A 27,861-nucleotide genomic window follows, 5' to 3' on the forward strand; every position below is an offset into this window, starting at 1 on the left:
TGGTGTTTTTTAGATACGTTTAGTGCTGTTGGTCTTGGTACATTAACATATGTGTACTATAATAAGCATTTTGTAAACATGAACATTATGCAATTAAATAAAATGTATTATGTTGCATTATACACAGTTACTTTAATATTTGCACAGATTTCTGCACAGGTAAGCTTAGTGCAACAAATAAACTGGTCATAAAAATGTCAAGTAAAAACTCATGTTTTCATTTTTAAGTGATAGTTCGACTAAAAGTATAAAATCTGACATGATTTATTCACCCTTATGTCATTCAAAAGCCATATTATGACTCTTCTATGAAAATATATTTTGAGAAATGTGGATTTGTGTCCATACAATGGACTTCAATGAGGGACCAATGTAATTTGGTTACCAACATTCTTCAAAATATCTTTTGTATTCTGCGCCTCAAAATTAAATTAATGCAAAAGTATCTCCAACCAGATACAGCGTTATAAAAATAACACTTATAAAAACTTATTTATGTCATGGTGCAACTTTTTGGTTGTAGAAATTCACAAACTCCTATTTTAAACAAGACAAAATCCATAAACATCTTAACCTGAAAAGAAGAGCCACAGTTATGTACTGTAAGTGAAATTGTAAGAAACTGTTTCCACACATAGAATCTTCCAAAAACAAAGACATGGAGAAAATGTCAGTATGAGATTGTTGTAACTGGAACTTGCGATTAAAACATTTAGGATGAATATAAAGTTAATCTTCTTATCCATTCTTTAAATAGCTGCTACTAGCAGTCTGCTGTTACAAAATGAATGATGTTCATACGGGGATCTATAGAGCCTAGTTGCTGATGGCTCTGTGGAGGATGTGGTTATTGGCCAATGCTAATAATCTCAAAATGGCCAAATATTGGCCGATATTTCAAGCAATCACAGATATTAACTCATTTTGCATAAAAAGATGCATCTGAAACGAAAACTATTATATACTGCCACCTAGTGGATAAAGATGACTCGAGCCCAGAACTACCATCATTGCCATAAATATGAATGTATAGCCTACCTTTCAAAGCTCTAGGTTTCTGACATGATTTTCTCTCCTAGTTAAAATGACAACTAACACAATATGAATATTAATTAGTTTACTCAGCACCAGATCCCAAACCCCCTTTAACTGCATGTAAACAGAAATAACATTAGGGTTATTCAACAAAACACACTTTGCGTAGCATCTGAGGATTCCACTATACTTCACAGCAGCATTCGCTTGGATATACAGTACAATACAGTACTTCCAATAAATAACATTAGTCCTTAATCGGTCAGTTATTGGGAAAATAATACAACAGCTCTGTGGAGTTTTGCAAAACAGTACCTGCGGTTTGAGTTTGAGATTAAAGGTTACGTGAAAGAGGGATGAATAACATTCACATGCCATATTTATACAGTAGCTTGGCTAACAGCACTCAGTACTGTATGTCTGCTTTGTTTTTCACACTTACGAAGGTACATTCATGATAATTGATCCTCGGTGTAATCACTCTGTTGACACAAAGACGCTTTCAACAGTTCAGTGAATAAGTACTAAATAAAGGTAAGAAGGGAGCCATTCCTTTGTTCGTGTTGAGACTTGCTTTGTCCGGATCTCACCCCAAACCCCATATTCCATGTGTCCAGTAGACTCATTAGACAGAATTGTTTGTATCGTCCATGTAGGCGAGTCTACAGCCGGCATCAAGGCTTGTGCTTAAAATGAGCCTCAACTGGAAACAGGAAATAATTTTGTTGAAATTTATGAGCATTCAACTACTCTAGCTTTATTACATTTTACATTAATAACAGTAACTCTCTAATGGAATACCGATGACTCACCGTCCACACATGGGCATGTTTGTTTTCGTGCAATATATATATACAGTACCTGCGTATTCCTGTGGCATCATGGGTCGGTTGACGACTCTCTGTAGGGCAGCGATCCAGTCCTTTTGCTCCGCCTCTGTTTCACATGCAAACAGAAATTTCCTGTCTGGTGTTTCAATGGTGATGCCATACTTCCAATGGTAGCCTTGGATGGAGGGCGGTAGACCGGGTACGACTGTGTAGCTGTTCTCCTTGCTGCCAATGAAAACTTCTCCACGTGCATATGCATCCTGAAAAAAAGAAAATGTCATATATGATCTAAAAGAAAAGGACACATTTTTTTGGTAATGCTATTTATTTCATAAGAAAAACATGCATCGTTTACTCACCAAGGGATCTTTAAAATACATTAGCCTCCTATCATCCATAGTAAACCATCTTTTCTTAAAGCCTTCTGTATGCTAAAAAACATATGTAAATCAATGTAAACAAAGTTCAGACTGCAGGCGACACACAGCGACAAAGGCGACTACCAATAGGAGTAAAGCAGCGGCGTCATCCGTATCTCGTCTGCAGGGTTTGTTTATAAATGTTACTGAAGCGACCAAAGCTAGGAACACTTTCTAACTACCTCGTAGCAAGAGATTAGCGACACATAGCGATACAGTCCCTTGCAATCTGAACATACCTTAAGGGATTCAGCTGGTCATTACCACATATTAAACACTAAATTAGTTTATTTTAAAGGAATGGTTCACCCAAAATGACATCATCTGTCATCATTTACTCACCCTCTTGTCTTTTTAAACCTGTATGAAAAATAGAAAATATTTAGAAGAATGTTGGTAACCGATCAACAGCGGCCCCCATTGACTTGCATTGGTGTTTTGTCCACTATAGAAGTTAGTTGTCCGCTGTTGTATGGTTACCAACATTCTTCAAAATATTTTTCTTTGTGTTCTGCAGACAAATAGAAAGCCATACAGGTTTGAAATGACAAGAGGGTGAGCAAATTATGACAGAATTTACAAAAAATTTTGGATGAAATATCCCTTTAAGATAAACATTAGATGCCCAAACACAATTTAAGCTTATTACATGACCACTTTGAGAATAAATAAATATATACATAAATTGAAATATTGAAAGACCACAAAGTAATATAAGACATGAAACACTAAAACCACTTACCCTTGGACCGGTTTTCTCCATGTAACCTTCCTTCATGAAGTTTCGTGTAAGTCTTGGTACCAGCTAAATGAAAACCATGCACAGAGCAGAAAAACATACTTAATATCAAGAGGTCCGTGTGTTTGTGTGAGTACCTCATTACACTGATATTGAAAACATGAATTATATTTTGATTATATATGTATTAACAGAGACCCTCATAAGTCATTTTTATGTGTATGTGTCAGAAATTTGTTTCACATACGTCCTCATCATTAGCTCCAGGAAATGCCACCTTTTGGTAATGAAACCGTGCTGCCCGGATTGCAGTGAACCAGTCCACCATTTCCTGAACACGCACACACACACACACACATAATAAGAAGGAATATTCTGTAGTATTAAGATGTGTCCAGTAGAGGCTGCTTTATGATACTATAACTCCTCCACATTGTGCATCATTCACAAGGTGCCTAAAAGTCAAATCTTTCTTTTACATCTCAACAGCTAAAAATATTTATCTTGTTTAAAAATAAACTGATTTGCCTTTCCAGTTGATAAAGTTTTTGTTGTAGACTTGCTTGAAATCTTAAAATAAAATGAAACGTTTCAGGTTGGAATTATAAATATTTGTTAACAAAGACAGAGGGAAACACATAAAGCACAAAGGTAGTGGAAAAGGTAAAAGAGGAAGAGTGTTTTTTTAGAACAAAAAGCCACGTGCTGTTTGCCGTGATAGAAGATTAAATGACCAATGAAGCCATACATCATCTGGTTTAGCTTACAAACCAGAAATGCCCCAAATACCTAAACATGCTATTCTAGCCAAGTTTGTCTTCAACACAGCATTACAAATTAAAAAGCTAAGTCTAAGAGGTTTACATGGATGGTCTGGTCTGATTTTCATTTGGCCAACATTTAAATGGCTCATATAATGATAAATCTAAATTTGAGATCAAATTTTGTACCCCCGCAGTGGGCTGATGCACCTTTCTTTACAATCTTTTTTTAATAAAAGTATGAACAAATTTATGTGATGCAAGGTATTAATAGCTTCATATTTTCCAAACAAAAACAGGAGTCATGCAGGTGGTGTTGAACCATAAAAGATTATTCATCCACACTTTATACCGTCGACATATCAACATAAACCACTTCTGCAACTTTATGGTATTTCCCCATTTATATCTTAACAACATCTATTCAAAATATAGTTACTTTGCTAACTCAGTCACAAAAAGTAATAAGGCAGAAGGAGGAAGGAAGATACACCAGAGGAAATATTTGCAGGCTTTGCAAATATACTGTTGAAACATGACAAGCAATAAAAACTATTGGAGCAAACTTGTAAATGCTCAAAGTAAATTCACATGCAAAATATATACTGTATGTCTTAAAAGTATAGCAGCAAACCAATGTGTTTGATTTTAAAGGTAAGAGAAAGTACACTGTGATTGATTTTGTAACTAAAAACACTTAACTCACATTACATTAAGTTAATCACAAGGTAAAACATAAAATTATGGAATAAAAATGATGATATGATAGCTTTTAAAACAAGACTGGATTTTAGCCTGAAACATATTGCATTATAATATATAATTGAAAATACAGCGTTGACGAAAACATTACCTGCTTTCTTAAGGTCGTGGGTTGATTCTTACATACTGATAAAAGTATTTGTGGACAATTACCTACCAAATCCTTAAATATAATGTCCGTCATTATAATGTAAATATAATGATGGATTTAATGTATATTTATACATTAAATATAATGTAAATATAAAATCCATGGAGGCCAAAGATTCAAGAGCACATTATAAACATTTTAAGTGGTTAGTAAAAATATTGCATAATACCTTACTGTCTTCATGGTACACAAAGATATTTCTTGTGCTGTTGTCTCTGAGATATGTGATCTGAAGACCAAAGGGGTTGCCGATTTTAGCTGGCTGGAAAGTAGCATTTAGAGTTTCAATCCTCATTGTTGCCTTTGGTTCTTTCCCCTGGAAGATAAAGGAAATAAGTCAGCCATAAACACATGCTTTCTGAACGGCAAAACATTATGGGATCCAACCAGAGGATCCCTAGACTTGCGTTGTATTTTTATGCCGCTTACTGATGTTTGGGTAACAAGTTATTTTGTGTGAGTGTGTGCTTGTGCATATATTTAACTATGCTTTAGAGGCAAAATTGCCCCCAGAAGTGAGCTAAATTTTGCAAAGCTCCCTTTGGAGACATCTTCAGAGCCTCAAGAGGAAAAATGACTCATACATTAAAAATAAATAAAACAAACAAACATGTTTTCTTGTTATTGGAGGGTCAATGAAAACTTATTAGTCAGTTTGACCTATTCAGCAAATTAAAGGAAGGCGAGAGTAACATTGTTTTTGTCTGAAACTATCTAGTACTTTTCGCTGTTGAACAGCCCAGATTTTTTTTTAAATGCACTTTTTATTTCCTATTTTGTAATATTTTTTTATTTTTTTATTTTCATGTTTTCTATCCCATATCTTCCTAGCCAAATGCCCCTGGGTAAGAATGATTAGGAATTAAGAAATGTGTAATTATAATTTGTTATATATAAAACCAACAAGTCATGACGTGTCCTCATTAAGATGAATAAGTGTGTATGTGTATATGTGTGTGCGTGCTAGTGTGTGTGTGTGTAAGAAGAAAACGTACATCCTGCTTGTTGAAGTACTTGAGCGCTCCATCTCTCTCAGACAGAATGAACTTGCGACTGAGGAACTGCCCGTTGTCTCGACCACGTTTCCATAGAAACCCCTCTCTGTACCCTAGGAAAGCAAGGAGATTGAAGAAAGAAACCATGAGTTTACGTCGTGTCTATAAATATTAACATCCTTTTAGAATATTTTTAGAAAGAAAGTTTAAGGTATAATGGTGGAGACTAAACACAACCGTGTTATCAGATCCTGCAATTTGTACATTTATATCAACAGCTATAGATAATTTTCTATTACAGAACAGATCAGATTATATATCAGTATCCACACTGTGGGAGAAAGTAGTTATCAGCGGATAAATAAATTCATGCACCTCAATTTTCAATAAACAACGTAAACAAAAAACTGGATGCTTTAATTAATTCTATGTTAGACTGCCTGCTGTATATTCCACTGTAACAAATCAATAAAATGGAAGGAAGGAGTCGGGAACCGGAAAACATTAAACAAGTTTTAATATAAATAATAACAGCCGGCGGCCCCTCACGGACGACCGCCGGCGAACAAAACATAAACATAAATATAAATACAAATACAAACGTAAAACAAGTTCGGGCCCGGTCCTCTCTCTTCGACGGTCCGGTCTCTCGTTCCTTTTATGCTCCCATCTCCTACGTGATTCGAGCCCGGTGTGCGCACAGCTGGCGCTAATTCACAATTACTCACCGGACTCGAACCACGGTCTCGCCCCGCCTACTCTACTACATACCCCCATCACCCCTCACAGGCCGGGGGTACCCCCGCGACTGTGCAAGCTCCCTCCCCCTCCCTCGGGGGGGTGGGGTGGGGGGTATGCAGCGACGAGACGAGACAACGGAGACGGGAGCCCTCGGAGCGACCAGAAAGAGAGAGGGGAGAGAGGAAAAAAAAAATCCGGTTCCCCGACATGCTGCCGCTCGTTCCTCAACCAGCCGGAGTACTCTCCTTCGCGGTGCCTTGCGGTGGCCCTGGGGCTTCGGTGGACGGCTCGACCGTCCGCCCCCTGGCGGCCGGCGGTGGCTCCTCCTTTATCCGGGAGTCGGGGCGGGTTCCCCGTCCACTGTTCCTCCCCCTTGGGCGGACGGACGCAGGCTCCGGCCTCTGGCAGGCGGTGGCTCACCCGGCACTTCCGCCCCCTGCTCCTCCCCCTCAGGGGACGGACACAGGCTCCGGCCTCTGGCGGACGACGGCAACCCCCCCGCTCCCACTTGGACGAAAGCCACCCCACCTCGACCCAGGGGCGCGGCAGCAAAGGTCGCCGTTCCACCGAAGTTTTGACGGTGGCCGCACTGTGCACTTCCGGAACGGTTGAGTGATGTTTTGTCCTTAATGGATCGGTGATTCTATTGTCCGGAACGTTAACATAGAGACACCAGCCACCATAGTCAAATGTTTACCGGGAGCCAGAGCGCCTGACATCAAGTCAAATTTAAATGTGCTGGCTAAGGCTAATCGTAAATACAGTAAGATTGTTATTCATGTCGGCACAAATGATGTTAGACTCCGTCAATCGGAGATCACTAAAGATAATATTAAAGAGGTGTGTGAGCTCGCAAAAACGATGTCAGACACTGTAATATTCTCTGGCCCCCTCACTGCTTACCGTGGTGATGAGATTTATAGCAGATTATCATCACTAAATGGCTGGTTGTCTGAGTGGTGCCTGCAGAATAATATAGATTTTATAAATAACTGGAAGAGTTTTGAGGGCAGACCTGACCTGCTGAAAGAGATGGTCTCCATCCCTCCTGGGATGGAGTTTCCCTCCTCTCTAGAAATTTGGCACACAGTCTTAATAATGCTTAAGTCTGACTACCTAGGGCCCAGGTCAGGAAGGAGACAGAATGGCTTAACCAACTGTCTTCTTGCCGTCTCGCGTCACCGAATACACAAAATATACAACATGTAAAAATCCCTTCTCACAAACAACATAAAATAGAGACTGTGTCTGTCCCCCGGATTAGCAAACATAAGATATTGCGTAAACCTCTTGAAAGTAATTTAATAAACGTTAAACAAATCAAACATGAACAAAATACAGATAATCAACTGTTACGACTCGGATTGCTTAATATTAGATCTCTCTCAAATAAAGCACTTTTTGTAAACGATTTGATAACCGATCATAAAATAGACATGCTTTGTTTGACAGAAACATGGCTAAAGCCAGATGATTATATTACTCTAAATGAATCCGTTCCCCAAGATTATTACTATAAACACGAGCCTCGTCTAAAAGGTAGACGGGGAGATGTCGCTGCACTTTACAATAATTCTTGTATCACCTCTCAGAAGTCTAATTTTAAATACAATTCTTTTGAAGTCATGGTACTTCACGTATCGACACCTAATACTAAGGACAAAACAGTTTTAAAATTTATTCTAGCTATTGTATATAGGCCCCCAGGGCACCACACAGATTTTATTAAAGATTTTGGTGGGTTCTTATCAGAACTAGTACTGGACGCAGATAGAGTCCTTATCGTCGGTGACTTTAATATCCATGTAGACAATGATACAGATGCCTTGGGACTGGCTTTCAAAGACACTCTTGACTCCATGGGCGTTAGTCAACATGTGTCAGGACCCACTCACCTTCGTAATCATACTTTAGATTTAATACTTTCTTATGGTATAAATGTGGACGATGTTAAAATCGTTCAGCAGAGTGAAGACATTTCGGATCATTATCTGATATTATGTTTGCTTCAATGGCCTACGGCTGCAAATCAAACTCCTTGTTACAAATATGGTAGAACGATTACTTCAACTACCAAAGATGCGTTTCTCGATAATCTGCCTGAATTGTCTAAAATATCTAGCATGAGTAAAAACGTTGACGATTTTGACACTACTATTGAAAATTTTAACTCTACTTTCTCGGAAATATTAGACACAGTTGCTCCTCTGCGTTTAAAGAAAATTAAAAATAGCAGCCCAACACCGTGGTATAATGAACACACTCAGACTCTAAAAAAAGCGTCCCGGAAAATGGAGCGCAACTTTAAGAAAACTAATTTAGAGGTATTTCGTATAGCATGGAAGGATAGTACTCGAAACTACAGGAATGCCATAAAAACGTCTAGATCCGCCTACTTTTCAACACTAATAGAGGAAAACCATCACAACCCTAGGTTTTTATTTAACACCGTGGCTAAATTAACAAAAAATAAGTCGTCATCGACGTCAGATTCTGATTATCAGCATAACAGTGATGAATTTATGAACTACTTCACGAGTAAAATCCAAGATATAAGAGAAAAAATTATAACAATTCAACCTGTAGTGAAATTCGCTGAACAAACTAACTACAGCACCCCTAAGGAGAAATTGCAATTATTTTCTACAGTAGATCACGATGAACTGTCTAAAATCATTAGATCATCCAAATCAACAACATGCATGCTAGACCCTATACCTACAAAACTACTGAAAGAAATGCTCCCAGAAATTATAGATCCTCTTCTCAGTATTATTAACTCATCTCTGACATTAGGACATGTGCCTAAAGCATTTAAGGTGGCTGTTATAAGGCCTCTTTTAAAAAAAACCAAACTCGACCCTAAAGAACTAGGGAATTACAGGCCTATATCGAATTTACCTTTTATATCTAAAGTTCTGGAAAAAGTAGTTTCAACTCAATTATGCTCCTTCCTCCAAAGGAATGACATTAATGATGAATTCCAGTCTGGATTTCGAGCATGTCACAGTACAGAGACTTCTTTGATAAGAGTTACAAATGATCTGCTTTTAGCATCTGACCGTGGCTGTATTTCGTTATTGGTGGCGGTGCTGCTAGACCTCAGAGCTGCATTTGACACCATTGACCACAGCATACTTCTACATAGACTCGAAAATTACGTCGGCATTAACGGAATAGCATTGAAATGGATTAAGTCTTATTTATCCAACCGTTTTCAATTTGTAGCAATAAACAATGAGGCGTCCCGCAAATCACAAGTCCAGTACGGTGTACCACAGGGCTCAGTCTTGGGGCCTCTGCTCTTCGCATTATACATGCTACCTCTAGGAGATATAATAAAGCGACACGGAATTAGCTTTCACTGTTATGCTGATGATACTCAACTTTATATTTCCTCGAAGCCTCACGAAACCCAGCAGTTTCAGCGAATAAAGGATTGCATAGTTGACTTAAAAATGTGGATGAGTAACAATTTTTTACTACTAAACTCGGACAAAACAGAAGTGTTACTTACTGGACCGAAAACTGCTATGCGTAACAACCAAGAATAGTGCTTAACGATTGACGGATGCTCCATAAAATCCTCGTCATCAGCTAAGAATCTTGGCGTTGTATTCGATAGTACTCTGTCATTTGAAAGCCATGTCGCCAACACATGTAAAATTGCATTTTTCCATTTTAAGAATATATCTAAATTACGTCATATGCTGTCACTGTCAGATGCAAAGAAATTAATTCATGCATTCATGACATCAAGACTAGATTACTGTAATGCACTTCTAGGTGGTTGCCCTGCGGGCCTATTACAAAAACTGCAACTGGTTCAAAACGCGGCAGCTCGAGTTCTTACACGTACAAAAAAGTATGAGCATATAACCCCGGTTCTGTCAACCTTGCACTGGTTACCTATAAAGCATTGCATTAACTTTAAGATCTTGCTTATTACCTATAAAGCCCTACATGGTCTAGCGCCGCAGTATTTGAATGAACTTCTATTGTATTACAGACCTCCGCGTACATTACGCTCTCAGGCGTCCTGTCAGTTGGTAATACCTAGAATTTCAAAATCAAGTGCAGGTGGTAGATCCTTTTCTTATCTAGCGCCTAAACTTTGGAATATTCTTCCCTGCACGGTCCGGGAGGCAGACACACTCTGTCAGTTTAAATCTAGACTAAAGACTCATCTTTTTAATCTTGCATACACTACACCTCCATAATATTAATCCTCAGAGGATTTAGGCTGCATTATTTAGATCAACCGGAACCAGGAACACATCCAACAAAAAAATGATGTACTTGCTGCAAAGAGTGCAGAACAGTACTCTACTCTCAGCCAGTCTTGTCTCTTTGTTCCAAGGTTACCGCAGGATGCAGTTCATGCCCAGACCTGATGGCAGAGCTGAGAATGGAAAGCGGTGACCTGACAAGAGCTAAGAGGATAGCGCTGGATAAAGGACGCGACAACTTTGTTTTTCCTACAACATTTCAAATGCTATTAGATTGTTAATGATAATCTTAAATCCTTAATTTTTATATTTTTATTAAGCCTTGTTGCAAGCACTGTTGAGCTTGTGCAGAGGCAGCAGCTTTTGCCAGAGGGGAACTGGAATCCCCTGGTTGGGCCTGGGTTCCCCTGAGGTTTTTTTTTCTCGATGGGAGTTTTGGGTTCCTCACCACCGTTTGCATATTATTTTGAACTATCTGCCTGGCCGGGGGGGCTGCTTATGAATTCATATACACTCACCTAAAGGATTATTAGGAACACCTGTTAAATTTCTCATTAATGCAATCATGGTGTTGTAATGGTGTGCGGGATGTTTCCTTGGCACACTTAAGGCCCCTTAGTGCCAATTGGGCATCGTTTAAATGCCACATCCTACCTGAGCATTGTTTCTGACCATGTCCATCCCTTTATGACCACCATGTACCCATCCTCTGATGGCTACTTCCAGCAGGATAATGCACCATGTCACAAAGCTCGAATCATTTCAAATTGGTTTCTTGAACATGACAATGAGTTCACTGTACTAAAATGGCCCCCACAGTCACCAGATCTCAACCCAAAAGAGCATCTTTGGGATGTGGTGAAACGGGAGCTTCGTGCATCCCACAAATCTCCATCAACTGCAAGATGCTATCCTATCAATATGGGCCAACATTTCTAAAGAATGCTTTCAGCACCTTGTTTAATCAATGCCACGTAGAATTAAGGCAATTCTGAAGGCGAAAGGGGGTCAAACACAGTATTAGTATGGTGTTCCTAATGATCCTTTAGGTGAGTGTATATATGAGCATGAGGAAAAAAGAGGGCGACTTTAGCCCACCAGTTAAAATCTGAAGCTGCCACTCAACTTATACCTCAAATTTGTAACAGTGACAATGATTTAATAATTAATCAAACTGAAATTAATAAAATCTTTAATGACTACTTTTTAAATTTGTATTCTACTGAAAGCCCCAAATCCAACTCTGAAATGTTGGAGTTTTTAGACAATAGAAACATACCTTAATTCTGTGCAGAAAACCTGTCATGGTCAGCCCATACAAATAGAAGAAACGTTAAATTCAGTCACATTAAGGCCTTGATGGCTTTCCAATAGACTTTTATAAAAAGATGGCAGATAAATAAGCCCCTATTCTTGTTGATATGTTTGAGGACTCTTTAAAAATGGGTACCCTGCCACAGACCTTAAATGAAGCAAATATATGGCAATGTAGGGCAATCGTGGCCTAATGGTTAGAGAGAACCGTCTTAAAATATCTTAAGCATATATTAAAGGTCCAGTCAGTGAAATCTAGCAGCGAGGTTGCGAATTGCAATCAACCCCTCACTCGCCCCCCCTCCCTTTTGAAACACTACGACGGCTGACAGAAAATGCCGAATTACATGCAAGGTGACCCGCGGTGTGTAGATAGAAAAAGCTCATTAAGGTTTTTAAAACATAACGCTTTATTGTGTAAGATCTTCATACACCACTGAAGACATAGCTATGTATATCATATTGTGTGACGGATGTTAATGAGTATATACTCGAAATATTAATGTATTTCACTAATCATCCTTCTTTTCAATTATTACTCTTTTACTTAGTAATAATTTGTCCAAAAACACATTTTAATTTAGTTTTGTTTTTTATTTTTGTTGTTTTGGGAAAAGAGTTTTGTATCTGCATTGCGTGATGACGTCACTTCTGGTAAACTCACGCTGTGTCCTCAGATCGCTTTGAGCGTGCTGAGGAGAGGTAAGCAATTAGCGATGTCTCTAAAAGTTTGATTAAGCCAACGGCATGCAGTAATATGATTGTTCATCTTTCAATTCATGATTGATTTAAAACTAGCTGCAGGAGATTATTTTGTATGTCTAGATAAGTGTTTGAAACAATTCATTTTGCGCTTTATGCGCTTTGTAATGTGTTTTAGGCATTTTGTTATGATTTGTAATTGTGATGTGTATTGAGATCGTTTTGAGCGTGCTGAGGAGAGGTGAAAAGTCACAGACGAAAAATGTACTCATGCTGTACTCTCTTCAATCCATCCAGAAGCATCTAAAGGCCTCATAATACAATCTCCATCAGCAACAGTTCCAGTTGTTCCTTGTATTCTGTTTCACAACGCAGAGTCGTAATAAGCAGCCAGAAACAGCCCGGTTACAATTGCATGTCTATCAAAAGATCATCCCAAAAATTACACACTGGACGTTTAAGGATATTGGGCCTAGTTTTGAAACGGCTTGGTTTTTGGAGTGCCTGAGCAAGGTGTGGTCTTGTCAAAAAATTGTGCCTTTGCATATTTTTTGACTCGGAGAAGAATATTATTTGATTGGAAATCAAGTAAACCACCTTTTAGTTTCACTCTAGCAGTGATTTGAGAAAATTAAATATTCTTTTTTTTTGGTGTGGTCTACAATGCTCCCCTAAACTAAAAACGAAAATGTACAATTATTGTCAATTGTCAATTATTTCCTTAATGACTGTATTATCAGTACTTCTAAGTTGTTTTCTATCTTCTTTTGTAAATTGTTATTTATTTAAATGTGGTTATTAACTCTTTTCCTCTTTTGGGTGTCATGTGGTGTATGGTAATTTTTTTTATGCAATATTTTATTTTTCTCTTTCCTCAATTAAAATATTTCTATACATTTTTTTAGAAAGTAAGTTTAAGTTTACTGTACAGCTTACTGTATAAAGCCAAAATAAAAAACTCAATCTCAGTTTCAAAATGTTGTGAGTGGTTGCTACAGTATTTTTTTTGCATGATGCTATGTTGTTGCTGGGGCATTCTGGGTGGCTGTAGACATTTAAAAGGGCCATCAAAAGGGCCAAATCTCTTAAGTGTGAGTAAGCCATAAGTCACTTTTATATTCCATTCTCTCTCTTTCTCTGGCTCTTTCTCTTTCTGCTCCACAGCACAAGTGCTCATGAATCATTCACTCAGCATTACCTCATCAATCGATAACCGCGCCTTCTCCACATGACCGATCAATAATACCATTGATCGGCGGATGAGGACACACACGCACTTCCAAACAAACATACACTAGTGTGCAGCCAGAGTGTGTGGATATTCACTGTACTGATACAGAACCACAGCTACCTAATTCCAAGACACCTTCTTTAAAAGCGTTAGAGAGCAGCATTTAGGCAGTTAGACATAAGATGTGGCTAGTACCTACTTTTCTCTGTGAAGAGACAGTAATGACACGTTGTGACAAATCATCTTAATGATTGATTTAAACTGGAATTTGCAGTGCTGAGCAAAGAGACAGAAAGGGATAAGGACAGGGGGAGAGTGTGTGACAGAGAGATAGACGGAAAGAGAGAGAGAGAGAGTGGCATTTGATTGTGTCTTTTTTTGTGAGTCTATTTATTTTCATACAATCAGTCAGTTTTAGGATCCAGTCTAAGTTATGTAGATATTATTCCCAAGTGTAAATATGATGATGTTCTATTAATTTATAATAATAATAATAATAATTTAATTATAAATATAAATAATGTAACTACTGTTAATTCATTTACTTCAGTATACATATAATATTATATAATATACTATAGTATTCATTTATCATAATTTATTATCATAACTATTAATCTATGTATCTATCCATCCAAAATACTATAAAACAGTCTGTAAAAAAGATCACTCTATGAACAAGTTTTCTATTTTAAAAGAGGAAAATAAACATGTGTTATGGATGTGACAAAAGCATGCACGTTTTTAAAAGACAACATCCTTACAAAACGTAGGATTTCTGTGAATCAAAATGTACAAACCAGAAGCAATTATACCAAACAAATAGAGAAGGGATGGTTCTTCATACATTTACATTTACATTTAGTCATTTAGCAGACGCTTTTTTCCAAAGCGACTTACAAAGAGTTAGGAAGCAACACGCGATATGTCATACACCATAAAATAGTTTTTAAAATGTTTATGTGCCCGTTTATGAGGAATATGGACTGTTATGGATGTGACAATTAACTTACCTGATTATGGAAAACTATAAGCTTTAAAAACTTCACGTGGGGTATCAAATATTGACATCTGAGCTATCAATATGGTAAAACGTTTTTTTTTTCATCTAAAGGATGACGTTTGCATGGAAATCCCAAAAACATTTTGCTGCTTTTTTTTAGATAATCATCAAATTGAAGTCATTTCAGTTAAACTTACTTTTTTACATTTTGTCAAGCCATGAAACAATGTGGAAGGGGGTTGAGGAAGAGAAAACAGTTCACAAAAGGCGTATTCAAACTCAGCTCGCCCATGCAGAAATACCAACACACATATTCTATCCTCCAGGACACTTTTCTAATTTCCATTTGCTGTAGTTTTGTCTGGTTTCACAACATTATTACAATGCAAACAGCCAGTCAGTGTAGTCAGTGCTATTCACACACAGTCCAAATCCTCAAATATCAGCACACAGAAATGCACCTGTGCCGAATGTCTGAAAACATCCATGTAATGATCAAGATGGGACGAGACCCGTGAGAGAACGACGCGAGGCCGGTGACGCGAGTGATTTTGAGTGTCAGCAGCGCGTTGCATCGGTCTCACATCTCTGATCGTGAATATCGGAAGCATAAAAGGACGAGCGACAGGAGTGTATGACGAGAGTGGACCAGGCTTAGATTTTATGTTATGTTTTATTATGTTTGTGTGGCCGACAGTCGACCGTTTGGGAGTCAATTTCGTTTCGTGGTTTGTATGTTTTATTAAAAGTTGTTAAATGTTTGCCGGTTACCGCCTCTTTCTTCTCATTCCTTGGAATCTTGCTACAATCCATTACACAGCCCTCAGCAAATCTCTTGCACATCAAACAAAAGGTCTGAAATCCAGTACAACACAGATGCATGCTTGTGTGTAACAAAGATGACATCATTGTCAGCCAATAAGATTTCCCTACTCGATAAATAAGACTATAAAGCCATGAAACAGGATATTATAAGTGGTAATAAAACTGATTCCTCTGAATAGAGGCTGCATGTACCTCTGAGACAAAACTCACAGGGTTAATAGTGCGTAAGCAGGAACAAACAAACTAGAGAGAAGAGAAGTAAGCTATATGGGTTGAAATCTGAGAATGACTTCATGGTACCGTCATCCACAAAAACAAGAGCAAACAGCAGAGGAGACAAAGAGTGTTGTGTGTGTTGGTTTTTACCTGCTGAATAAGGCTCTTGTTTCTCGATGTGTATAAACTCCTGTCTCTCATATTTGCCTATGATCCACTGCTCCCTTAATATTCTGCCGTTGAAAAACAAAACGACAGGAATTAAAGGGATAGTTCACCCAAAAATGAAAATTCTGTCTTCGTTTAGTTACCCTCTTGTAATTTCAAACCTTTATGACTTTCTTTCTTCCATAGAACACAAAAGAAGATATTTTGAAGAAGGTATTTAACCAAACAGCACTGGCCCCCATTCACTTCAATTGCATGGGGACAAAACCAATCCAAGTGCATGGGGGCCAGTTAACAACATTGTTCAAAATATCTTCTAACATCTTTATACACCTCTGAAGACAGTTATAAAAAACAGTATTATATTGCATTTCTGTCAATAGAACCTCCAAAATATGACACATTGGATCTTTAGAGGGATACTTCAGGCAAGAAACTAAATTTCCCCATGTTCTACTCACCCTCAAGGGCCAAGGCGTCCTGACTGAAAATGACTTTCTTCTTGAAGAATAATGCAGTGGGAGTTATGATATCACGTATTATTTTTCTTCCAAGCGGTAGAATGGGAGTGAATGGGGGGCAATTTTTTGCACTTTTTGGAGCTTCAAAAAATTGATCACCATTCACTATCATTCAACTCCTGGATGTAAAATGATGGTCACACTTTATTTTAAGGTCCAATTCTCGGTATTAACAAACCATTAACTATGACTTTTGCCACAGTAAACTACTAATTTGTTTCTTATTCATAGTTAGTAAGTTGTTAGGTTTAGGTGTTAAGTAGGAGTAGGGAAGTAGAATAGGGTCATGTTGAATATGTGCTTTCTAAGTACTAACAAACAGCCAATATGATAATCATAGGCATCTAATAAGCAGCTAGTTGAGGATTGGTCCCTATACTAAAGTGTTAGCAAAATGATAATAGGTATTATAACTTCGACTGTACTATTCTTCAGGATGTCTTGAGGGGGAGTGTTTCTTGCCTGAAGTATCCCTTTTAATAAATGATAGATATTAAAAACAGAAAACGAATAGTTGTCATATTAATAGACTTGGTTGGAATAGCTGGGAATGCCCACAAAAACGTCATATTCGTTTGTGCCATGGAGGAAAACAATCCATAACAATCAATGCGTGTGGTGATCAGGCACTTGATCTAAGCTCTTTGTAATGATTATTTCTGATTTTTACTTGCTGCAGTGTCAACAAGATGCTTTGTGGTGTTCTGAATCTCTTATAAGTTAAAAAAACGTGATCTGAAGTTTTATATACTGCGGAAAAAAACTCATCAGTGTAGTCCCATCCCCCTTCACCGCAGCTCAGAGACTTTCTATAACGTTTAACACTTGGTTAGAGATTCTCTGATTTGGTAAGTTGTCCCCTGAGTTATGATGCTTTGTGTGATTAGTTATCATCTTACACTCTTTCATAGAGTTAGTTTTGTAGTTATAAACATAAGAACGCTAAATCGTAAATGATTTAAAGTGTCCAAGGTAAAATGTCAGACATTCAGACATGCATTCAGGAAGTATGGATAGGATCAATTTGATTTCATGTTGACCTAAAACCCAAACACTCTATGAGAATAGAACACACAATGTTTGGTGTGTGAACACGGAACCACACAGACCACACAACACAACTGAAATGAAATGCAGACAGGAAGGAAATCAACTTTACACTGCTGGACCACATTTTTCTTTTTTAAGCTATCTGAGAAACGACAGCCTCTCTGGGTGACTCTTAAGTGCCTTGACACGACATTTAAAAAACATATAATAGCAGGACTGGACTGATCGGTTTGTGTAGGAGATGTTGTAATATGACAAGGTTATTATCTTGCTTTTTGTGATACAGTCTTACCTGCAGTCTGTGTGGGAGGGCCGGCAATAAAACGCTGGAACTTGCTGTTCGTACTTTGCCTTTGCTGCATCGTTCCCCATAGAGGCAATGAACTAAATAAAGAAAATGCATGGAGGAAAGCACAAGCACATTGGTATAAGAGCAGCCAAAGAATGACTTGCATTTCACATTTTTCTGAAAAGACAGCTACCTTGAAAATTGTTTGGTGCGACTGTGTAAATATATTTACACTGTCTCTGTTTGGCATGTTAGATTATTTTCTGACTCTGATGTTTTCTCCTTCAATGTACAGTATGTAATGTAATGACTTTTGGCCTACTATATACATTAATTGTTTGATTATCACAAGTGTCAAGTAGATGCAAAAACATTGTTTGCCCACGTTCTTGTTATTCAATGGTTCCTCAATAGTTTGTTCTAGCCATCATGTCCATTTTAGATTATCACAAACGTCATCTCATGTTGTCCTCTAATGATATTATCTGTAATCCTTTTAAAGGCAAAGTGCCAATCAATCTCTGTCTCTTTTCAAATTACTGCAGATTTGGATGGTTTGCAGGAGATCAAGGAGAGCTGCTTTTCTGCGGCAAATCAGCTCTGCAGGAGCCAACAGCCCAAACAAATCAGTTCCAGTAAACAGTTCCAAAACACAAACCGAGTGATGTCTATGATCATTATGACTCACCTCTGTTTCTTTATCATCAAAGGTGTCCTGGAGTACAGATTTCACCTGGTTGAGGCTGGGGATACTTCTGTGGATGAGAGAGCATCCCTGACACACAAACACACCCAGAGTCACAGACACCCAATCTGGCTCTGTGAGGATGAGATAGAAAAGTAGAAAAAAGGAAACAATACATTTTTTACTTACATACTCATCATACTATAATATTATTATTTATTTTAACCATTAAAGAACATTCAGTGACCAATAAAATTCTAAGCACTACAAATCACATCTTGTATAAAATTCTCAATTTAATTAGATAAAATGTTGGAACACTGGTTGATTCATTTTTTTCCCGAATACGCTTATTTCAATGGGACTTTAGTACTTTAGGATGTATGAGGTCAGCTCCCCTCACATTCACACAGGTGACCTTGCCAAGTAACCACAGATGAGGTCTCAGACAGTGTCCACACCGGACGTGACAGGCGAGTCATGACAGGACAAAAGACATTCGACACGCATAAGAACTCATTATAATTCAAATTTTGAAACAAGCAGGTTATTATGTTGCATTGCGCCTGTCGCGTCCGGTGTAGACTAGGTGGCATCCAGACATGTGGACTGCCCACAGTCCACTCAATTGTCTGATTTTTGTTTCTGTACACTTAATCACAGCGCTTTGCTATTACTAAATAGAATCTAAAACAATTCAAACTGAACGTGATTGCTAAGCGTGTTCAAACGCCACTGCCGTTACAATGAATGGCAATGAATGCAGTGTTCAACATGGGTTTCAACTTTTAGCTAGGAAGCCCTGCCTTCCATTAAAACGAGGCAATCGTCAATCAGTAAAGACTGACGGTACTCTGGGGCGGGGCTCTCGTGAGGAGCTTGTCAGCCTGTGTGCAGGCACAGTAGATGAGGTGATTTTTAGCACAATTTAAGCTTCGCAAACAGAAGTTATGATACAGTTCAATGTCATGTTTAATTATTGATAAGAAATATGCTATCTTTTAGCTGTCATTTTTGCAAGGGATTTAAAAAATATGTGCCTTCCATCATATAAGTTGATAGAACTGTGAACTTGCTTTGACGGAAATAGCTGCCCAGATGCGTTGCTAACATGGCCGCCAAATGGCATGACTTCCGTAAACGGACTTTGGCGTGTTAGTCAGACTCGGACAGCTTTTCTCTTTTTCTAAGTGGATCATTTTTGGGAAGTAACGGCTCCCTGAAACATCAAACTTTCACTGTGAAAGGTCTTCCCACATACACTACAACATGTGGATTTTTAACTCCTTCCCCTCCAGCCTTTTAAAAAAAAGTTTCCAGCCAGCGCCAGCGTTTTTGAACATTTTCACTAAATTTGGATAGCTCACAGTACATTTTTTGTAATTATTTTATGGACAAACAATATATCAAATAAAAGAACAGAGTCTCAGCTTACAAACAAGAGAAACTGTATTCTTCTTTCTTCATTTGTTCTTTTTTTATCACCCCTTAGATGTGGGTAGGTTTCTTCAAAAATGCATCACTTTGATTAAACAGCGTTAACACCCAGGTTACACCACAACAATCATTAAAAACAGATAAAACATATACGTTCAAGGTTCAGACCTTCTGTACTTTTTCCAAAGGTGTGTAACAGCCCAACCTGCTGTACAACAGTACAAACACTGATTGGCGTAATAACTTACTGTATAACAAAGGTGTAAAGTAAAAAATGTGTTTAAAAAGTCAAATTACAGATATAGGCTGCAAATTTATTCAGTTGAGTGTAAAACAGCAAGTATGTCTTGCTGCATTCTGCGGTGGATATCCAACATGACCCATGTGACATCCAAAGGTGATGTCAGACAGATGCCACGGCCTTATATGTGCGGGACGGGGGTGGAGATTCATCAAATTGTAGGTGTTTTCGACAGAGTTTTAGCTATTGAATTACATGAAATTAATAAGCATTATTTGAACTGAAGGTGTTCGGACAAACCCAAAACACACGTTATTGCTGGCATGCGCTGTATCTAGCCAATCATGAAAAGGTGTGATGTCATCAGATGCTGCACTGGCTAAGCAAGCCGGCTGTTCTTGAAACGCTCTTGTGGTATTTTGATGTCATATGTTACAGTAATGTGGCGTCGGCACCGGTTCAAAGTCGGACAAAATTTCTAACAGATGTCATGACAAATAGAGTCCCCTCTCGAAATCGGTCCCCATTAGGACCCTGCGTTATTCTGTTGCCAAAAACAACTTCTATGGTGTACTCTTTTTAGTGCCAGATTACAATTGTTACAAAGCTGCATTACGATGTCGTTACTACTTTGTTAAAATGACCATTATTGTCTTTTTAGAAGGACCAACTGTTGGCAATTGTAGATGTCAATGACCAAAACAGGGCACTGTAGATGGTCCATGCACAGGCGTGAAGAGACAGGCAATGCCCTTCAAGTGCTGGCAGCTCAGTGACTTTGTCTTCAAAGTTTAAGGCCCATTAGGCCAATTTTAAGCCTATTACTTTTCAGTATTTACATATTTCCACTTGGATTGCTTTTAAGATAACTTGGGTTTAATTATCACTTTTATGCAGACGATATTCAGATTTATATTCACTCTAAGCCGATAATCCTTTTTAACACATTGTATTTCTGAGATAAAATCATGTTGATGTCCCAAAACCTTGTCTTAATAGTGATAAGACTGAGGTCTTGCTTATTGGCACCTCTCATCAGCTTTGTAAAGCTTGCTCACTATTTTTAACTGTTGATGGCTCTGTTTTGGAATCACAAACCAAATTTAAAAAATCTAGGAGTTATTTTTGATTCAAGTTTGTCTTTTGACTCATGTTCAGTGCAATGTCAAGAACTCCTTTTTTCATCTCAGAAATATTGCAAGACCCCGCTCTATGTTATCCCTTTCTCTGACTGAAAGGCTTATTATACTTTTGTTTTTTCCCGTATAGACTATTGCAATGCACTTCTTGCTGAGGTTCCTAAACCACACTTAACAAATTGCAATGTGTGCAAAACTCAACTGCTAGGATCCTGACCGGAGTCAGGAGTAATGAGCAATTACACATATTCTAAAGTCTCTTCACTGGCTTCCGAGGTTCCGAGTAGATTTTAAAGTCTTCATGCTTACATATAAGGCACTGCATGGTCTGGGCCCTCAGTATCCGTCTGCACTTTAAATCTTATACACGCCTAAGCATCAAAAGCAGGTTTATTGGCAGTCCCACAGACACAGTTGCGTTCTGTAGGGGACAGGGCTTTTTCATCCTGCACTATAGACTTTGGAATGCACTGCCTCCTCACATCAGAGACACACAGAACTATATTTTCTTATCTTATTTAAAAACTTATTTTTTTTAGGTAAGCTTTTCCTGACTTGTATGTACTGTTTATATTTGTATATGTTTACAGTATATGTATATAACCTGTTCTTTGTGTGTTGTATTTTCATTTCCTTGTTTTATGTAAAGTGTCTTGAGAAACTACTTTAAAGGCGCTATATAAAAATAAAGTTATAATAATAATTATTATTATTATCAATAATGTCCCTCACAGTGCTCGTCCGAAGTTTGAAAAACTTGTGTCTTGGAAAAGGCAGAGGTCAACAAGAAGTGGGAACAAAGCAACTGGGCAAAGAAAATCGAGCCCAGAAAGAAGATGGCTGCAGTGTTTGACACTTTGACAAGGTGATGAAGGCCAAGAAGATGAGGAACAGAATCATCAAGCATGAGATAAAGAAGCTCCAGAAAGCTGTCAAACAAAAGAAAGCATGAACTATCCTCAATACATGTGTTTGAAAAAGTCAGCGGCCGATCGGTCTGCGCAGCACCACATGAAGTCGAACACATATGGTGACACGTGCATGGCTTCTGACATCACACTTGGATGTGGGCTGGGTTGTATGTCCACGAAATGCCTCTCTGCATGAAAAACAAGCAATGTTTTTTATAACATGCATGTTATTTTACACACATTTTTCTGATGCAGCAGCTGCTAGAATATTTTCTAGCTGCTGAAGGTTTTTTTTAGTGCTAAAAAGGAACTGCAACAAGACCTCATTTAACAATTAGACAAAATGTTCAGTGGCTTTAAAAACCACATACGAAACACAAAAGTCATCTGCGCAAATTATATGCCATTTGTGTCAACTTTCGTCATATAAATTCAGGCCAAACCTTAAACATCAGCGAAGCCACAGAAGCAAGCTGACAGGAAGGTCTGTAATGTCATCCAGAACAACTCACAAATACACGCCTTCATGTCGACAAAGGCACAGACAGTCCCTTCACACCCCCAACAACAGCTCAGTCTGTGTCACACATTAGAGTAAATACAACGGGGATGTAAAAAAAATGAAGATTTACAAATTTCAGGTGTGACTAGTTTCTAATGCTGAGAACATCTTCTACCAAGTTAAATGCCCGGAGGGCAAGCAGGAGAGTGCCTGCTTTCGACTGTGACAAAACAGACTGACATAAATTGAAAGTCAGGTTTTTTGACTTCAGAAAAGAGATGCAATCTGTGAGAAACTGTGTCATATGCGCGTTTCAAGGAATCACTGTGTACGGAAAATAACACTGACAGTATTGTTTGAGCAAGAAAGAGGACGAAGGAGAAAAGAGGGAGAGAGAGATAAAGAGACTTGTGACCAAATGAAATGGACTTTGTTCTTTTTTTACCCACTTAGGTTGTATTCTTGGCCAATTATCAGCTCTTTAAGGTGCAGCTCCGTCTGTAACCAGGAAACTCCTGAGTGTGCAGCAAAATAAGTTAAAACTGTGAATTGTGCTTATCATGTTTTTAAAGCAAGTGTTACCAGCTTCTGTAACACGGCTTCTAAAACACAAAGAACAGAGGGAGTTGAGATTGTCGAGACATTGACATTGTGTCAAAAGCGACTCTTCAGGTGGCAGGTTAACACATGTGCACTGACTATACGCTCTGACCTTTACTTAGTGTGTGCCAAGGTGACAAAGCGTGACTATTACATTAAACCAGAGTTTAAATAGTTTACTGTTCAAAATGCTACATTAGTTGCAAGAAGTGCTTGTGAAACCCAGAGAGACCCATACCAATTTTCAGCTTTCTTAATATAGATTAAATCGCTCATGTGTGTTTTTACCATCTCAAATATATATGATACCAAATGTATTTTGTGTCTGTCACATTTTTGAAAGATTCAGTCTGTCTGTGTGTGTTTGTGATAGGCAAAGTGTCGTGTGGGTGAGTAAAAGACAGAGTCAGCACTGAGGATACTTACCCATACACACTAGATAGATGCTTAAAGGAAGTCCATCCGAAAATAAAAATTGTGTTATGGTTTATTCACATTCCCGTCATTCCAAACATATAGCCTATGACATCCTTTCCTCAGTGGGACACAAGAGATATTTTGACAAATGTCTCTGTGGTTTTGTGCCCAGACAATATAAGTCAAAGGGGGCCAATGTTGTTTGGTTAACAGCATTCTTCAATTGTGTTCTGCAGAAGCAATTAAGTCATACAGGTTTGGAATGACATGAGGGTGAGTTAATAATGAAATAATTAAAAATTTTGGGTGAACTATCCCTTTAATGGCCCAAATAAAACAATGTCATTTTAGTTTGAAGATATAGCTCCTGATCCTCTTTTTTGCATATTTTTGTTTGTTCACTGACAAACAAAAAACGTACGTCTTACACAGTGTCTACACGTCGCTGCGCCGCATCCAGTGTGAACAATATTTGAAATTATGATGGATTCCAATGCGTTTCTAATGTCTTTTGTCATGTCGCGCCTGTTGCGTCCGGTGTAGACGCGGTGTTACAAAATTAACAGCACACCTCGCATCATACTTCACCTCTGAAGCACAGACAATGTGGGGCAATTTATGTGGCAACATTCACATTGATATCTGACCAGTGTGTAGTTTTTTGGAGGATCTATTGACAGAAATGCAATATAATATATATAACTATGTCTTCAGAGGTGTATAAAGATCATACATAATGAAGCGTTATAGTTTTCTTACCATAGAATGAGCTATTTCTATCTACATACAGCACGCGGGTCCCCTTTCAACAGTTCTTTCTGGTTCTTGAATCTGATTGGCTGAGAGCCATGCATTATTACCACCATTATCAGCAAGGGAACCGCTTCACTGTTTGTTTCACTCCCCTTCTCTCCAACACTTAGCTAAGTTGGACTTATGAACGTAAACTGAAAGTTAAACACGCAAATTGGTCTATTAGAGCACATCGCAGCACTCACAATTGTGCTGCGATTTAAGAATTAACATGAAGGTCTTGAGATGCGTTATAAAGTAAACAAGCGCTTGTTTACATCATAAAACAATGGAAAGTGCCACAGTGCATAAGGAATATCGCGGTCTCAGTGTCCCTTTCAAGTCTCTCGCTTTCATTCACATGCACGTCCTGTCTCATTATTTCTCTTCAGTAAGGCAACAAAGCGCAAATTTAAATTATGTGAAGGAATTAGTAAGCAGAGCTTACGGAGGTTTGTTTAACTGTTGGAATTTGTTGTGTAAGAAAGTAGTTCCCCCATTTCCTTTAAAAAGCGAAGGGTTTTAAAGACACTACGATGTCGTTTCTGATTTATCCACACACTTGTGCCGTCGAACTGTAGTATAAATGTAATGTAGCTCTTGTAGTCATGTGATAGTTTTCTATATCAGCAAAGCTGTGATTTCCTGCAGTCGTGTGCATCTGCCCGAATCACAGCCATGCTGATATAGAGCACTACCACACTTCTACTCAAACAATATTGCATTAGAATATATCTTTGTGCCCCAAAAAATTGACAACATTCAAATTTAAAATAGTCTCACACTTCTGCCAGTACAGATCAGTAATATTTATGGCATCACCCTGCATTCATCTTCTCATCAGATTCAAGGCTGTGAGGTAGACTAAACGCTATTGGCTCTATCAAAAGGGGGAAGAACCAATCAATGTCTCCTTAACTTCCTGTAAGTTACGTCAACGCAAAAAGGCTGCACATTTTTAAGGCAATTCAATGTGTCATTAACAAGGCTAGGTTAAAATTTCAACCCGCGTCAAGTCAATTTAGAACGACTTTTGAGCCAGAGTGTTTAGCAAAAGACATGTTTTGAACATTCCCCATTTTAGGGGATTTCTTTGTCACTGTTTCACAATGAGTTGCGTATAAACCCCCTCATGATACCCTTGTCTGTCTGAAGTGAGCCAGACATCTGTCTGTTTAGTTTGAAGTAATAACATGAAGGAGAATCCCGCAGGTACCAACACACAGTTTCTTGGGTTGGCTCATGGATTTTCTCACACTAGAAAATCCGAATTCTGAACTAAAGTTATTACACATGCCCATTAAACATTCACATTCAGTATCAGGGGTGGAAAAAACAGTAGTGTGAAGATTTTGAACATATGCTAACCCACTTTAAATCAAAACCTGTCTCGCTTTGTCATTTGTCTAGTGAGTTGTTCGGTGGGTCTGTCCGATATGAATTCTGCTGTATGTCTATCCTGTATGCTGAGTCCTCCTCTAGCCTATAAACCTCCCGAAGTTGTAAAACAGAACGAACGGGCTGACATCCAATGCTGGGCAAAACTCCCAGAGTTCTCTTACGAGAGTCACCATATTATTATTGTCTTAATAGGACATTGTGTGTGCAAGGTCGAGTATGTGAATGTGTGTGCACCTGTATTGAAAAGCTGCAATGCAGAGAAGAATGTAGGCTACAGTACAACAATATATCTCAGAACTTACCTAACATTTTCTTTTATCTAAGAATACGCAAACACACTCAAAAAGATTTACAGGTATAATATCCAAAGAGACCTGAGATTACAGCTGAGTCACCCACTCTGACTCACACACACACACACAGCGAGAATCTGACAACACCCCTTTAAATGTGCCACAATGTCATGTCAAACGAACCGCAATACATACAACATAAACGACTGACTCGATACTGTGTGTCACCCAACCACTTATCATTAAAACCTTTTGGGGGCGAGTAGGTGTGTATAGGTTTGTAAATAGTATAGAACTATATTATTATCACATCATCTGGAACACAGGTCTGCTCCTGACACAGAGGGGGCAAAGCAACATTACGAACAGCTTAGTGACAATGAAAGGTCCATGTAGTTTCCCTCTAAGACACAATAATGACATGTGACCAGGAGCATCATACGTCATTCTGAATCACTTTAATGACACTCTAGAAGTCCCCAAATACAAACATGTGGTCACAGGCAAAGCTTCCCTCTACACACTTAACATTATGTGCCTGTGAAATTGTATTTACATAAGAAATTAGTAACAACGCTAAAGAAAAATATTTTAATAAAAAACCTAAACAAAAAAAGTATTACAATAAAAAAATAACAATATAAACATTTAAGCAACAAATTGTTCCTTTCTTCAAATAGGGGCCTTTTCAAATCTCTGACAGCCCTACAAACCGAAACCAGAAGGATCGATCACTGACAGGTGCGGCACGAGCGTTTTGCACATAGCAGCTGCCCAGGTGAGATGGCCTTACCTGCAGCACCGCAGTCCGCACAGATGTCATTGCCGGGCCGCTGCCGGAGATCGCGCAGCACGCAGCTGTTCCTCTCTTTCGCCATGACTCGTCTTCAGAACCGGAGGAAGGGATCGATATGTCTCCGCAGGGTTTATCTATAGCGAGCAGGTTGATGAATGGGACAGCGATGATCGCGTTAAGGATTTCAATCAAAATCGCCGCAAAATGATTCAAAGCAAGTCTGGTATGGGGTTGTTTAGATCCAAATAGTACAGGAATGTGAATTGTTAGAATTAAAATGTCTTTCTCTTCCTCTTTGTCTATGCGCTTAAGGTTCTGGCGGTGGAGAGAGAGAGATCCTTTTCTTTCACTCTAGAGAATTGAGCGTCTTACCGCCTCCCTCCTTTAATACAGATAGGATAAACAGAGACACCTAGCGGTGAGATTTGGTGTTACTAAATCTGAGTAGAGACTCACAGTCCTGACCACAGTCCTGACCTAGTCCAATAACATGTGTGTATCGTACCATTAATTTATGTTATTGTATTTATTTATATATTAAAATAAAACTCTAAACACTTTGCTCGGAAATGTGTTGACTAATGTGTGTTTTTAATTTCTCGTTTACCAACAAGGAAATAGAAAAATGTTATTTCTTCCCTCGGATTAGTGTGCTTGGAATTTGTC

General features: G+C 38.4%; 1 protein-coding gene across 1 annotated transcript; it reads right to left on the reverse strand.

Moving 5' to 3' along the window:
- Window positions 1-27,558, reverse strand: LOC130438871 (arf-GAP with dual PH domain-containing protein 1). Its single transcript, XM_056771124.1, has 11 exons — window positions 27,193-27,558; window positions 18,670-18,800; window positions 17,985-18,076; window positions 16,104-16,186; window positions 5,693-5,805; window positions 4,867-5,013; window positions 3,271-3,354; window positions 3,027-3,089; window positions 2,225-2,296; window positions 1,897-2,125; window positions 1-1,738 (listed from the first exon to the last, which is right to left on the reverse strand). Exons 1-11 carry the CDS (start codon window positions 27,275-27,277, stop codon window positions 1,710-1,712), a joined length of 1,128 nt encoding a protein of 375 aa, XP_056627102.1. The 5' UTR covers window positions 27,278-27,558; the 3' UTR covers window positions 1-1,709.
- Window positions 27,559-27,861: the final 303 nt, after the last annotated feature.

This window comes from Triplophysa dalaica, chromosome 17 (assembly GCF_015846415.1).
Source record: "Triplophysa dalaica isolate WHDGS20190420 chromosome 17, ASM1584641v1, whole genome shotgun sequence".
NCBI lineage: Eukaryota > Metazoa > Chordata > Actinopteri > Cypriniformes > Nemacheilidae > Triplophysa > Triplophysa dalaica.